General features: G+C 31.3%; 1 protein-coding gene across 1 annotated transcript in view; it reads left to right on the top strand.

The window, feature by feature from the left end:
• LOC126746070 (Fanconi anemia group I protein) overlaps window positions 1-15,482 on the top strand; it is a 238,121-nt gene that overhangs the window by 89,708 nt on the left and 132,931 nt on the right. Inside the window, exon 8 of the mRNA XM_050454171.1 lies at window positions 13,615-13,892. Within this exon, the coding sequence (XP_050310128.1) occupies window positions 13,615-13,892 (278 nt within the window). The remainder of the gene's footprint in view (window positions 1-13,614; window positions 13,893-15,482) is intronic.

The raw sequence follows: 15,482 nt of genomic DNA, 5'->3' as shown, positions 1-15,482 counted from the left end.
CTTTTTTGAGACAAAAATAAATAAATAAAAACAGAACATAAATTCAATAAGCTTTTATTTATTAATTAGAAAATTAATAAAAATATTAAAGGTGATGATATAGGTAGGTTTCACGTAAATATAAAGAGTAACTTCAATAATTAAAGATTTAATATATATATACGGTACTATAGTTTTTTAGAGTCAATAATTTTTGGCAAAAAGTAGCCCGTAATGTGATTTTTGACAATACGGGTTTGTGAAACCAGCCAATATCTCAAAAACTGTGTAGGGTAGTGAGATCTGTGAAGTACACTTTTTTTGGACAAAAATATTGAAAAATAGATATCTTTAACTGAAATTAATATAAAAATAAAATCGCAAAATTTAAAAGATTTTGAATAAGGGTGTAACAACACTATAAAATATAGAAAATAGGCCACATTTTAATTTGCAATACAGGCAAATACTTAATTACTAATTCTTAAAACTAGAAAAAGTAAATAAGAAAAAAAACAAATATTTTGTTTAACAGTATGAAGGGTCTCATCGCGATTATACAGGATGTCCAAAGTAAGGATGAGCAGTAAATGGTTTAATTAGGCGAAAGTTGCGCAATATAAATGCAATGATTGAATAAATGCAATCTAAAAATTGGAAAAATGCCAAATACTTCCTAATATTCAGGAAAAAGGTGAAATTTGGCAAAATGGTTTTTTATTTTTTTCTGGCGTTATTTGAAAATATAAAATAAAATCATTTATACATTGTTGTAAACACTTTCTCTCATTTACAAGTTAACATTAGAGAGTCATAATCAACTTTTTTTCTTCTTGTCGACGCCATGTTGGCCACTTGCAGTTTTGAATAACCCTTTTAATTACTTTTTCAACGAGGTAATTTCTAGTGAGTAGTTGGAATAATCCCTATTAAATATTATATACCTCTCTCTCTTTTAAATACAATTTCGAATTTCAAAAAATTAAAAACATACTTTATTCATTAATACATGGTACCTACTTGTTGACATGGTACTTCTATGATATAAAATAGGCACATTAATCGACATATTACTAACACATAATTTAAAAACAATACACAATAGTGGGTTCGACATACTAGTATAAACACAAAATGTATTTTCAATTTCAAAGCAAGACGACTTAAAAATTTTTTAGAGTAACATCACAAATTCTAACCTTTACATCTTTACTAAAAACTAATTATATACTATTGGCCTATTCCTAACTATCTTCAAAAAATTTTAATGCTATAAAAATACTTGCTTTTAAGAAGTTTCGTTAAGGACTTTTTAAAGCGAGAAGAACTTCTAGAGACTTTTATGACATTTGGAAAATGATTAAAAATTTTTATGCTCAAGTAAATAAGAGAATTCTTAGTTCACTTTTCGGGATGGGCATTGGAATATTGTATTCTTTTCTGATATTATAATGTTTTAAGGAGCCATTATTTTGAAGATACAATTTATATTTTTTATATATTAGGCAAGCAGACTCAACAATAAACAAGCAACACAAGGAAAGTATCTTTAAATAGGGGTCTGCATGTCCTGGGGAGATTTATGACACATATATTTAATGGCTCGTTTTTTAAAAACAAACATCGAGTCAAAAAGCCGTTTACTAATGCAACTTCAAAATGTTATTCCATACTGTAGGTATTTTTGTATGAAAGTAAGTTCCAACGTTCAACAAAAAAAAAAATAGACCGTTTTTGCAGATATCAATCTCAGTTCATTTAAAACCACTCTAAGAGCATAACATCGTCTAGCCAGTTTTTGCCTCCTGACATATCTCCATAAAACTTAGGTTTATGATCGATAACAATTCCAAGAATCTGTTAAAATTATTCACTTCCAATTCTTTGTTGTGAATCATGAACTGCTCTGAACATAACAACTTAACAATTTAGTCTTATCTATGTTTAAAGACAACAAATTAGCATCAAACCACTGTTTAATCATTAATAAATCTTTAGAAATTGTTCTTGTTAATGTGCTTTTATTATTGTCTGCCCATAAGTGGTGTCATCTGCAAAAATAGTGAAGAATCCTCTTATCTGGAGAGACGCCAGGTCATTTATATACAATAGAAATAAAATAGGACCGAGAAACGAACCCTGCTTACTACACAAAGTTCAGACAAACTGCCAATTCCAAACAAACTTTTTTCTGTCTAACAAAACAAAATTTTAACCATTCTAGAGCAACTCCCCTAAACCCATATCTAGAAAGCTTACCGAGCTGTATTCCATGGTTGAAACACTCAAAGTCTTTAGAGAAGTAGCAGAATACCGCTGCAGCAAAGTGACCTTCTTCAAGCTCAAATATAATCTCTCCAGGAATGAAAACATTACTCGACATTCATTTAATATGTTATTTTTTTAAATTAGGAAAGCTACCATTCGTACTATAACCAGTTTCTCAATAACTTTAAAGGCTTTTTAGGCTTTATTTTTATCTTTTTCATGAATGAATTTCATCATGAAAACAATTATTGAAAATACTTAAAACACTAAAGACCATAAACATAATATATTGATTTAACATTTTCTTAAAGTAAAAAAAAAGAAAAAGAGAAAATGGCTCTCATAGACATGAAGAGACAATATCTTTAAGAGTTCGGATTGATTTTTGTAGATAAAATAGATAATTTTCTGTGAGGTTTATAATTAGATTTTTTTAAAGATTTTCTAATAAGATTTTGAGATTCCCATTTTAGGTTGTTATAAATCAAAGTCTTAATTAATAAATGCAAAAATTTATCAATATGCTGTGGACATAGGTTTGGTTTATTTATATTTATTTTATCTAGTAATATTTTATTAATTGACTTGCATATATTATTATTTACTTTTAGAGTATGATAAAGTTCATTAAAGGATTTTATTGTGTTTTGACATAAATTTGAAAAATTCTCTGATGGGTTTATTAGAGAAGATACATTATTTGATTTAGCAAAGCTTTTATTAAAAATATTTCTATCTTAAAAAACTGAGAACATTGTTTTTACATTTTCTTACATTATTGCACCCATGATACGCACACTGATTAATTTTGGCTAAAGGAGCCATTGTCTCACAAACTAAACACATTTACATATATCTATCTATTTGTGATTATGATATCCAAGAAAATTTTTTAACAACTACCAAATTGCAATACGGCATAGGTAAGGTTTGAAAATATGCAAAAGGGCAAATAGGAATATTTTCAGTAATGCGAGCACGAGAATGAGCATGAAAAATATGCCCACTCATGTACTTTTAATACAACAGTTAAAAAAAATATCTGCCTATAAAAAATAAAGTGTCAAGTTTAAGTAATATTATAATATTCTTTACTTACCATTTTCCCAATTTATTGATGAAACTTTTGCATCTAAACTCTCAAGGCTTTGAGCGTTACATGAGGTATCAGGCAAAGAAATTGTGTTTCTAGAGGCCGGTTCTATAATTTACAGTAAATTTATAACACTAATTTGGAAGGAAACAGTAAAATATCAAAAATAATACCTTTCCATGAAATTGGTACAGCTGATTTTAAAAGTCTCTTTCGCTTATTACTTACTGCAATATATATTTTGTCAACATATTTCTCGCAAACCACTTTGTTTTTTAATAAATTTTCATCCATAACATTATGTTTCCGCATTGCCTATATTTTCTATCCACTGGTTAAGCAACACTGGTTTTAAAATCGGAAATTTGAAAAAACTGAGAACATTGTTTTTACATTTTCTTACTGCACTCACGATACGCACACTGATTAATTTTGCCTAAAGGAGCCATTGTCTCGCAAACTAAACACATTTACATATATCTATCTATTTGTGATTATGATATCCAAGAAAATTTTTTAACAACTACCAAATTGCAATACGGCAAACACGAACCTGTGCAAAAACTCTCCCACACAACTCAGGGATGATCGGCCGATTACTAATGAGAAGCGACGGACGAAATTATTTTCGCGCATACTGGAGAGAATCGCCATCTATTTTTCACGCATATTTGCGGTCACGCTTTAGCCCATAAGGTTGCGTATCTTCCCAAATATTCAATCAACGCCATAAGGTTGCGTATCTTCCCAAATATTCAATCAACGTTGATATATTTTTGTTAAGTTAAAGTGCAGTTAAATTATTAAATTTGGTATCAAAATGTGTGTCTTAAAGTTCTTAATATAACAAGGTAAAATTCGTCATAATTTACTTTACCTAGCTGCCGACAATGGATTAAAAACACTAATAAATTTTTAAAATAAAGTCTCTTAAGACACAAGTGTATTGTGAAAATCCATTCGTTATCTGAACATTCCGGGCTGATATGAAATACTGAGGCCCTTAGTGGAGCGGATTTTTGATCTAATAGAATAGCCGAATAAACCGAGTAGCACTCGGAATTTTTTCGTCGTTCCGTGTGTGCTTTTCTTTCGATCAAGCCAATGAGTTCAGGGATCTGGAATCATCATTAAAGGATCAGGAACTTGATTGCTGACCTATACCATTATGGAGATTATTTTTGGATGCTGTAAAAATAAAGAAATTTTAAATTCGATTTGCATCAACTGTTATAGTGTCTTTCATCCAAGCTGCCTAGATCGCAGAGCTTTTTTTAAAAGCCTAGGAGAGCGCAAGATTTTCTGCTCCAAAAAATGTGAGCAGCAAAATGGGGCTTTAATAGGCATGGATTAAAAAATGAACGATATGCAGAATGCATTTTCATTAAGAGAAACCTACCTTAAAAGCGAAATTGCCGACTAGAAAAAAAACTTAAGGTGAAAGAAAACTTTCACAAAAGGGAGCAAAAAAAGTCTCAAAGTTTTCAAGATGAAGCATTTGAGACAAACCAGAAGCTAGAGAGTAGAATTGGTGAGCAATGAAGGGTTATTGATTCTCTACACTCACAAATTGCAATTTGGAAGGAAAGTGAAAATATACTCCAATCAAAACTATTGAAAGTTGAGCAACTTAACAGTAGTTACGGTGTGGAAAATCAGGAGTTAAAGAAGATGCAGCAGGATATGATTTGCTCTATAAAGACTCTTGAAGTAAGCAATGAATGGTATAGTAGTGAATTGGAGAGAGCTATGAATGACATCCTACGTTGTAAAAAGACGGCATGCAATGCAACCTCACTCACTCTACAGGCTGATACAAGTCTGGCACTGCATCCAGATATGACAGATAATGCTACTTCCTTGTACAGCGAAATAAAAAAATCTATATGCCAGATCGGTGATAGTGAATGTCATAGAAAGATTATTATTTGTGGTGACTCTAGTGCACGAAACTTGTCTTTCTGTGTGGGCCTATCATATAAAATAAAGGGATATGTATAGTGGTGCTAATTCTGTAGAAATTCTGAATAGGGCTTCTTTACTGTCATCGTAACAGGGTGAAGGGGATATTTTTGTTGTGTCATTGAATTTTAACACCCTACCTTTATCCATTCTACGATCTCAGGAAACTTTTAGCTATAGGAAAAATAACAAACCTAATTATGTTTATTAAATGTGATTTAACAACGTATTCTGAACAAACATACTTAAGGATCATAAAATGTGTATCAACCTACTGTCAAGGCTATAACTCTAGCATTAGATAAATTCAAGACATCAAAACAAATCCTAAATATAGATACATAAATCCCTTTGTAAACTTCTCTCCCTATATATTGATGTTCCAGACGTTTAAAAATTGATGTTTTGATGTTGATGTTGATGTTTTGCTTTCGTAATAAAATTACATTAAAATATGTGCAAATTAGTCCTTCAACTCACACAAATATTAATTCTGATATTGTTCAAAATTTAGATCTAAATGTCGTGAACATTGAGCCAGTTTTAGTTGTTAATACTGATGTTGAAGTGTAGAAATTCATATTCATGAGAGTTCAATTCTGGAAGGGGATAGCAGTGTTAGTAGTACCTGACGTAGATTTATTGGAGGATAGATCCTCTTTTTTAGAAATAGACAAACAAATATGCATTGTACCTCTGTAGGCATTCTTAATATTCAGTCTGTCAGAAATAAGCTAGATGAACTTGAATTATTTTTGGAGAGTGTAGAGTTTCCTGATATTTTAGTATTGGTAAAACACTGATTAAAAAAAGATGAACAATTTTCTATAAAGAATTACATTATGATGTCTAGGTACTGTCGTTTAAAATATAAACCTTTTAGCGGACTTTAAGTTCGAACAGATAAATAAATTTAATTACCTTCTGAAGGATAGGACTTTTGAATTCTCTTTAGTATTTTCTCAAGCTTTGTCTCTTTATGTTTTAGCTTTGTATAGATCTCCATTAGGCAAAGCAAATATACTTTTAGAAAAACTAGAAATACTAATATGTAGCTTGCCTATAGACTCTAAAGTATTGCTATGTGGTGACTTTTTAAATAAACAAGATAAGCAAACTAAGTGCCTAGAAAACCTTTTTACATCAATGAACATAAGCATGCCAATGGATTAGCCAACTCGTTTTACAGCAGTTTCATCTTCATTAATAGATTATTTCTGTTCTAATCTTGATCAGCGCAATATTTATTGCAAAATCGTTAATGCTGGGTTGTCTGACCATAAGGCGGTTCTTGGTTATGAGGATTTCAGCGTAAACAATAAACAAGTCCAGTGCGAGATTAGGTAGATTATATACTCAAAAAACATTTTAAAGAATTTCAGTTGAAATGTAGTCTGTAAAAGGACTGGCAGAGTGTCCTTGCCGAGGAGAGCCCCATGGAGAAATTTCATCAGAAATTCTGTAATTTATGTAATATGTCTTTTCCTCTCATAAATATTAAGAAGCCAAAAAGAAAACCTTGGTACACAAACGGTCTTAGAGTGTCTGGGAAGAATATGCGATCTCTAAATTATAATCGTACATTTTTGATACATAATCAACACTTCTTAAAATATTTCAATAATTACAGATCCTTAATTTTAATGGCAAAAGTTACTTTCAAGAAAGAATTAAAAAATCGTAATAGGGCTAAGGAATCATGAAGAAGCCCAAATGCTTTGATGGGTAAGTGTGGTCATTTTCACAAGTTTCAGGCGATTTAAAAGCTGACATTTTAAATTCATTTTACTGTACTATAGCTGATAACGTCTTAAAAAGTATACCACAGACTGGAAATCCCTTGAAATATTTGTCACATATAAGTGTACCTGAATCTTTTTTTCTTGCTCCCACTAACGTTTTAGAAGTGAGGAAGATTCTTTCTAGAATTAAAAATAAAACTTGTTCAGGTTGGGATAAGATATCCTTGCGTATTTTTCTAGCTCTTCCTACAGAGATACTGGAGATACTTGTAGCTGCGATAAACACCTCTTTTTTCAGGGGTGTGTTTCCCTCATGCTTGAAGGCTGTCATTATCCCTCTTCACAAGGGTGGAGATCCTAATGATCCATCAAATTTCCGTCCCGTTGCGTTTTATCCTACATTCGCAAAGGTTCTTGAAAGACTTGTTAAGGTGAGAGTTTTTTCATTTCTTAAGCGACATGATATTTTAAATCTTGAGCAGTTTGGATTTCGACAGAATGTTAGCACCGGGGACGCGATTTTCGCATTTCTTCGGGTGCTCTATGATAGGTTAAATGCCGGTGATGCTGCTGCAGCGGTGTTTTGTCGAAAGCTTTTGACTGCGTGAATCATGAAATACTGCTGGGAAAGTTAAGCAAATACTGTTTTAGGGGTGTTTGTTTAGAGTGGTTTAAGTCCTATCTGTCTGGCCGAATCCAGGGAGTACTTTTTAATGATGAAATATCAAGGGACTTGTCTGTCAATGCTGGTGTTCCCCAGGGTTTAGTTTTGGGCCCACTGTTATTTCTTTTATATGTCAACGACCTTCTTCAAATTTTTACTGAAGGGAAGTTCACTATGTTTGCAGACGATACAACTATCTTATGGCACAGCATAGAGAAACCAGCAGTCGCACTTAAATAAAAATACATTGGCTTGAATAAGCGAGTTCGGTGCATGTGTACTAACGCAGGCGCGGTATATTTGCTTATAGTAGGGATGCCGCTAACACTCGCTACGGTCCACGCGGCTTTTGCCTTGGCTAGAGCCGGACTTAAACTTTTTTTTAGATATTATTATCTTGTAAAATAAAAATACCTACATAGTACAAATATTTTTTTTTAATATTAATAAAGTTCATACATTAACAAAATATTTAAACAAAAATAAACATCGCATTTCTACATCTAACAACGACGATATAGAAAATTTTGTAAAAACGCTATCAAAATAGTCACTAAGTACGGCGCTGAACTAGGCGATACACCTATGAACACAGTTCGATAAACAGTGAGCTCGGCATCCGGAGAACATGGCTGCGGCATGGCTAAGGATGCTATTAGTTCGCTTGCATTTTCGAGCGGAGTGCGACTGCTGGTTTCTATATGCTGTGCTTATGGCATGATGCAGATCCGTCTCAATTAAGCAAAAAAATAACTGCCGGTCTTCACAAAGTGCAAACCTGGTGTGACTCAAATTTGTTGAGTTTTAATGTTTCAAAGACTAATATTGTCAATTTGAAAGGTTCCATTATTAATTTTCTTATAGACCCTCGTTTTGTTGCAACCCAACAGTTTTTGGGTTTAACTATTGGGGTAAGATCTGCTAATCAGTCCTGTCGTCCTTTATTTGTTAAACGTAAAATTTTGACTTTATGCTGCCTCTTTGTTTTGGAAACGGTAAGAATTATTTTTGAGAAATTTAGAGGGGACCTTCAGCTGGAAAAACACTATGCGACCCGCCAGGTCTGTTTGCTTGGGTTGCCTATTCTTCACTCTAGTCTTGTTAGGAATTAATTTGTATTTGAAGGTAGAAAATTGTTTAACTATTTACCTTTAAACATAAGGCAACTAAAGTGCACAAAAAAGTTTTAAAAAAAGCAAGGACACTTTTGGTAAATAAGGGATTTTATAACTTGGAGGAGTTTTATGCAGATAATTTGATCTGGTGCTTCTTTTAATATTTTTATTTATCGCCATTGACGAAATTTTCATTTTTTTTACATCTAGGTTACTCATGTGTTATATTGTATTAAGTATGTAATTTTAATATATGGCTGTTCTTATTGTATTTTTAAGTGTTTCATATTTTCTCTAGTTTTTTATATTTCTTGATTCCTATTATAAGTATTATAATTTATATTTTATATCTACATTTAAATTTTGTTTTACCAAATGGCTTTGTCAACAACTATGTTATGATAATAAAGCTATATTTGACTTTGACTTTGAAATATCAAGAGCCCTATGTATTTTTTTTTATTTTTGTATCCTGTACTACTTCAGAGTATCTTTAAATAAGATTATTACCGATTTGCCTCTAAAATGAATGGAAAACCTATTTCTTTGCATTTTTCGATTTTCAAACAAAATCTGGGGTCAAAATGACCATTTTTTCAAAATATGCTCCGAATTCAAAATTTTTCTTTTCTTCTTAAAGACGATTTAAAAAGTAGTAAAAAAGCTTTATGACAATTTTTTCCACGATTCAGACAAGTGCCACAATCTAAAGGGAAAGATCAGGTCCCATCAGAATCTATGTATTGGAATAGGATAAAAGGTTTTTTTTCTCTATTTTTTTGTATTCTTATTTTAAAAGGCAATTATAATAAAATAAAAAAAACATTAAAGCAAAAAAAACGAATAAAAGAATTTATCAACGTATTGAATAGAAGAATTAAAATTCGGATACGCCATAACATGCATGCTCCGTTAAAGGAAAAAAAAACATATAGTCCATGCATATCGAATAATATTCGACTTATGAAAAACCTTCGTAATCAGGCACTCACGCGTTTTAGAAGCAATCAAAATTCAATTCATTGGAACTATTACAAGGATTGCTTCTAAAACGCCTGAGTGCCTGATTACGAAGGTTTTTCATAAGTCGAATATTATTCGTGATGCATGGGCTATATGTTTTTTTTTCCTTTAACGGAGCATGTATGTTATGGCGTATCCGAATTTTATTAAGGGAAATAAGTCCTTAAATAAGCTTTGGGTACAACTTTGAAGTGGACTGTATTTAATTCAGGAGAAGCCGATTCTTAATATTTCTTAATTATTAGTATGCCCCCTTACCTCATTTAATGAATGTAAAGAGATAAACGGTAAAATATCCAATGAAAAGAAAGGGAAGAAACTCTGACTTACCACTATTGCAGGAGAGGTGTCAGGGGAAAAGCACTATAATATCTCAGTACTGGTACTGTTCGATCTATATGTATACTATGCTGCACTGCTCAAATCCTTACTCAGCCAGTCCATATTCTCACCTTCTTGACCCTCTTAGTGTAGGTGTGCAGAATAGGTTCATGCGTTGATAGTAGGTTAAGGTGTTATATAAATGAGCGTTTAAGTAAAACTGATTTGTGCTTTAGATTTTTCTGACTGAACTTCATTTCTATAAATAAGCTTACTTTTGACTGTCAATGGGATATAATATATTAGATAATAATGATTTCTTTGTTAATTTGTAATGCCTCCTTTCTCAAATTTATATTACCATGCCATGTGAATTATTTTGCGAAATAATTGAAACTTTATTTGAAATTAGTTATTTAAATTAATTTTAGCCTGCCTCCAGAAAAATCTTTTTAACTTTGTTTAATAATTACCACCCACGTCTTAAATTCACTATGGAATTATAATATCATTTCGAGATATATACACATACATAACACCACTGGTATCATTTCTACCAAGAGATATAACAAACCTACTGGTTCTGGGAGGGTGATTAACTATCTATCTCTTCATGCCACAGTCCAGAAGTCTCTAGTAGTTAAGGGTTTACTTTACAGATTATGTCATATTGGTAGTCCGGAAGCAAAAGCAATCATCCTACTTCTTTGTGAATTTTTACCAATTTTATGAGTAAACAAGATTCTTCTTCCACAGAACGCGAACCAGTAAAATATTTTAAGTTGCAGTACATCTAAAGACTTACTTTCTGAATGTGTAAGAAATACTATCATGAAAAAATGTGAAACTTACATTTTATAATACAAAATTAATAGGCTCTATTTTCACCAAATTAAAAGACCCTATCCCTAAATGGATTATCTACCAGGTTGATACATGACCCTGTGGTAAAAGTTATATTGGACAAACTAGAAAATATATCAAAAGCAAAATAATTCAGTACAGTACGATTGCAATATCATCAGTAAAGAGAAAAAGGAATATAAATATGACACTAAACCGCATACTGGTGCATAGCTCGATGGATATCAAAAGCAGTCGCCGTTAAGTGTATTTACGACCTGTTTTTTTTTCATTAATTTATGGTGTTTTTTTAACCTTTTTTAAAATAGAATGTTTTCTTATTTTATCACTGGACACAGGCTGATTTTTTAAACAGAAATAGGTATGTACATTTTAACACTATTCTTTGCTGTACATATACGGGATTAAATTACATGGTTTCTCCTCCTCGTTTTTATATACTAAAATCTATATAAACATATTAACATAAGAAAATAAAACTGTCTGTTTTATAGTGTTTTTTATGTAATGTTTTAATTTATTTTTTTTCTTTTGTCATATTGCAGAGAAATTGTAACACAACTACAAGCCAGGATTTAGTATTCTCAATTCATTGTTTCTCCTGCCTATTTAACTTAAATTAAAATCCTTGATTTATTTAAAAAACTCATAAACAATACTAAAAATAAATTTTTTTAAAAACTAGAGAAAATTGCCACTCATCTGTTTCGATGTACACTATTGGCAGAAAGTGGAGAAACAAACACATTTTTGTGGATTTTTTTTGTTTTTGCAATACTTTGTTCTTATTTAGAAAATAACTTTAATGGAGCACAAATAAACTTTACTTTAGATTTTTTACACTTTAACGGGATCCAAGCGGAAAATTTATAATTATATATTTTAATAATAAGGCAACAAGTAGAGAAACAATTTATTTATTCAATTTTTGCATAGAGTAAATTTAATATCGGGTTGCAAATCCCTTAGTCTTAATAAATATACACCTAGAATTCACTAATAGCATTAGTTTGTTAATGTATTCTGGATGTATGGTCAACCATATTTTATTTAATTTTTGGAAAAATTCATCCTGGTTTCTGAATTTAACCTTATTCTTTTGTCGTAGGCGTCGATCTAATTCTTCCCAAAGATTTTCTATAGGGTATGATATTAACTTTATTGCTAGATAACCACTGTTTCACAAGTACTGAGGTATACTTTGGATCGTTATCGTGTTGAAACGTCCCCAATAATGGCATATTGTCTTCAGCATGTGGAAGCATTTGCTGCTCAAGAATGTGCAGATATTCAAAGCTATCCATTTTACCTTCTACACGTACTAATGGACCGACACCTTTTCCTGAAAAACACCCCCACACCATAACATTTCCGCCGCCATCTTTTATAGTGGGCAAAGTGTATTTAGGATTAAGTCTACAACTCTTCGGACTTCTTACCCACTCTAGGTTTAACTGAACTCAGTCATACAATTTGCAAATTTGCAATAGAGATAGGAGAGAAGAGACAATTTCAACTTTTATTTTATAGTCCTTTTTACTGCTGACTCCAGGGAATCGAGAAAATGAAAATTAGTAATAGAATTCTTTTTGTGTAAAAGTATTCTCGTCTTCACGTATTCGCATTGTTCAGCATTTCTTAAATTAATAGTGAAAAACACATTTTTTATTGAATTAAGTAGTGTTTCGTTTAATTAATAAAAAAAACTTCTGCATCGAAGGTAGGTTTGTACTATTGATAATACCATTGCACACCATTGAAAAGCATTTTTGATGAGCTCTCAGATAAGCAGGGGGTTGCTATTTAAGATTACAAAGTTTAGAGGGGGCTAGGGATGAAAGGATAAGAATTGAAGTGATATTATAGTTGTAATTTTAATTAATAAACTATTTTCTGTAATCGGATTTTTTTTTTAATTAATGCATAATTAGCCACTATAATCCGGAAGCTTATAAGTAGGTCTATTAATGACATTTATTATGGAAATTTGATCGCCAACATTTTCTTTATATCTTAAAAAAACTTTACGTATAATACACGAAAATATTTAATTTTCGTAAAAAAATTGTTTTTTTTTTCATATATTAATGAATTTTCTTTAAAAACAAATTCTGAGAAATTTTATTAAAAATAATTTAATTGACCCGTAGAAATAAACACATAGTCTTTGGACTTATATAATAAGCAAACTGTGACTTTTCAACAGCTTTATTAGTAACAGACTTTTTAACTCTTCTTTTAGCGACCTTTAAGTCACAAAATCAAAAGAAACAATCCACCTTATGACAGTTCCCATCCCCTATCTAAAATTATGTATTCTTTATCTCACTCGCACGCACAGAATTTTACATGTTTCTCAGAAATAAGTTACGTTACGGGTAACGTTCCACGCTTACGTTTGAGGTTAGGTGAATTTAGTTTGATAGCAAAATAGTTTGGTGTAGGGGATTTATAAATTATATGGTAGAATGGATATTTCTTAAATTTCATATTACATAGTTTAGTTTAAATAATGCCATATTTTTATATCTAATAAGTTCTGTTTTACGGAGTGGCCTAGAAATATAATAAAACTATTTTTAGATCTATTGAAACTCGACAAGTTGCAGTCCATGGCTACGTTAAACTCATAAGTATTTTACAATTCTCAAATGGTGGCAATAGTAACGGTATCTTAAGTCAAACCAGTAGTGGATCATTTTCATCTGGATTTTCACTTTATACTCAAATTTCGATGAACAGAACCACCCAAAGTTTGAGTGCTAGCGCATTTAGTACCGAGGCCATTTGCTGGGAAGTACTGGGTATCTTAAAAAGATGCTTAATGCAACAGGCACCAGTCCGGCTCCAGTTGTATGAAGGTAATAATATTGATTCTACAGAGTAGCCCATTTAACTTAAGATAGACTAATATAAAGAGAAAGTTTGAAATAAACCTTTCTTGGTATTATTATGGGTGAAAATAAATGGTGAAATTTATTTCTGACCCTGACCATATTTTCAAGAAATTTCTTAAAGTTAACTTTGTTTTTTTACAGAAACTTTATACAGAAACGTACAGTGTGTCCCAAGTTTTTCATAACCATGGTGAAGGATGGCGGAATGAGCTTCTAAATTAAGATCTTTTAAAAAATTTAAGCTTTTCCAGGTTATCATGCAAAATTTGAAAATATTACTTCGGACGTAAAATTTCTTACCCTCTTCGAAATCAATGTACAGGGTCTTCCCCCATATATTGACCCAACATCTACAGGGGTGAGGTGAAAAGTAAAAAAAAATATAGAAAACTTTTGGGGTTTTACTTATTTAACTTTTGAATCCGACATTATTATTTTGCCGTTTCGTAAGCTAAATGAATTAAGTATAAACAATAAATCCTTAAGATTTAATATTTATTTAGCAATATTTAGTATCTAGTAGTATTTTTGGCAGATGGCGCAACTAACATGTTATTTTTAACTCGTTAGTAAAAGACCACCAATTTGCGATTACATTTTCTATAAATAACTATGAATTTTTGGAACAAAATCTATAAAAAAAAACAAAAAAATTAAAATAAATGTTCAAATTGTTGACTATTAACTTCCTGACAGTAACCAAGACGATATTCAAATTCTGGTAATACTTTACTTATTGTTTGAGGCCGGATTTGTTGAAGTTCGGCTCTAATTCTACTTTTTAATTGTTCTAAACTTTTAGGTTTATCAAAATAAACTTTAGATTTTAGATAACCCCATAGATAAAAATCCATTGGGGTTAAATCTGGCGACCTTGCCAGGGCCGAGCCGTGCCGGGGGTGCGCCGCACCCTGGCGGCGCTCATTTAGGGCGGCAAAATATCCGAAAAATAAAATAAAAAAGCGCCAAGTAATGGAAAAAAAATTATGAATAACAAAAATTTATAAAATTTAAAACTGATAATTAAGGCGCCAACAGAATACAATGTTTACTGAAACCGAGCATTGTTCCCCGAATCGTTGCTATAATAATAATAATCTATATAGATAAATAAATAGGTACCAGGACCAGGTAATAAAAACAATATCACCGCAATTATGGTGGGTTCAGCCAGCCGCCGATGATGTTATAAGGGCGGCGTAATTAAAAGATGCGCGTAAAGTACCACCAATATTAATTCCTCGAAATTTATTTCTTGCGGAATTTCAATACTTTTGGGTAATTAATAATATGTATTTTGGAGCTGCAGAAATAAGCGGGGTGTAATGTTTAGAAATTCCCACCCTTTTGTTTTTAATTTATTTTAATTTGCGAGTTTTAAAGCGACTTGTCGATTAGTGTTTATTTTTAATACATTTTATATAAAAATTGTGTTTGTGTTGTTAACGGTAAGTTTAAAATATTTTATTAATATCTTCCAAATATTTAGAACTTCATGCCCTAAGCCATTTTTCATTGAAAAAAGTAATGTCTGATTTTTTTGCCAATTCTAAA

This window comes from Anthonomus grandis, chromosome 17 (assembly GCF_022605725.1).
Source record: "Anthonomus grandis grandis chromosome 17, icAntGran1.3, whole genome shotgun sequence".
Classification (NCBI taxonomy): Eukaryota; Metazoa; Arthropoda; class Insecta; order Coleoptera; family Curculionidae; genus Anthonomus; species Anthonomus grandis.
Note: the sequence above shows the minus strand (reverse complement) of the source record. Positions and strands in the feature narration are given on the sequence as shown.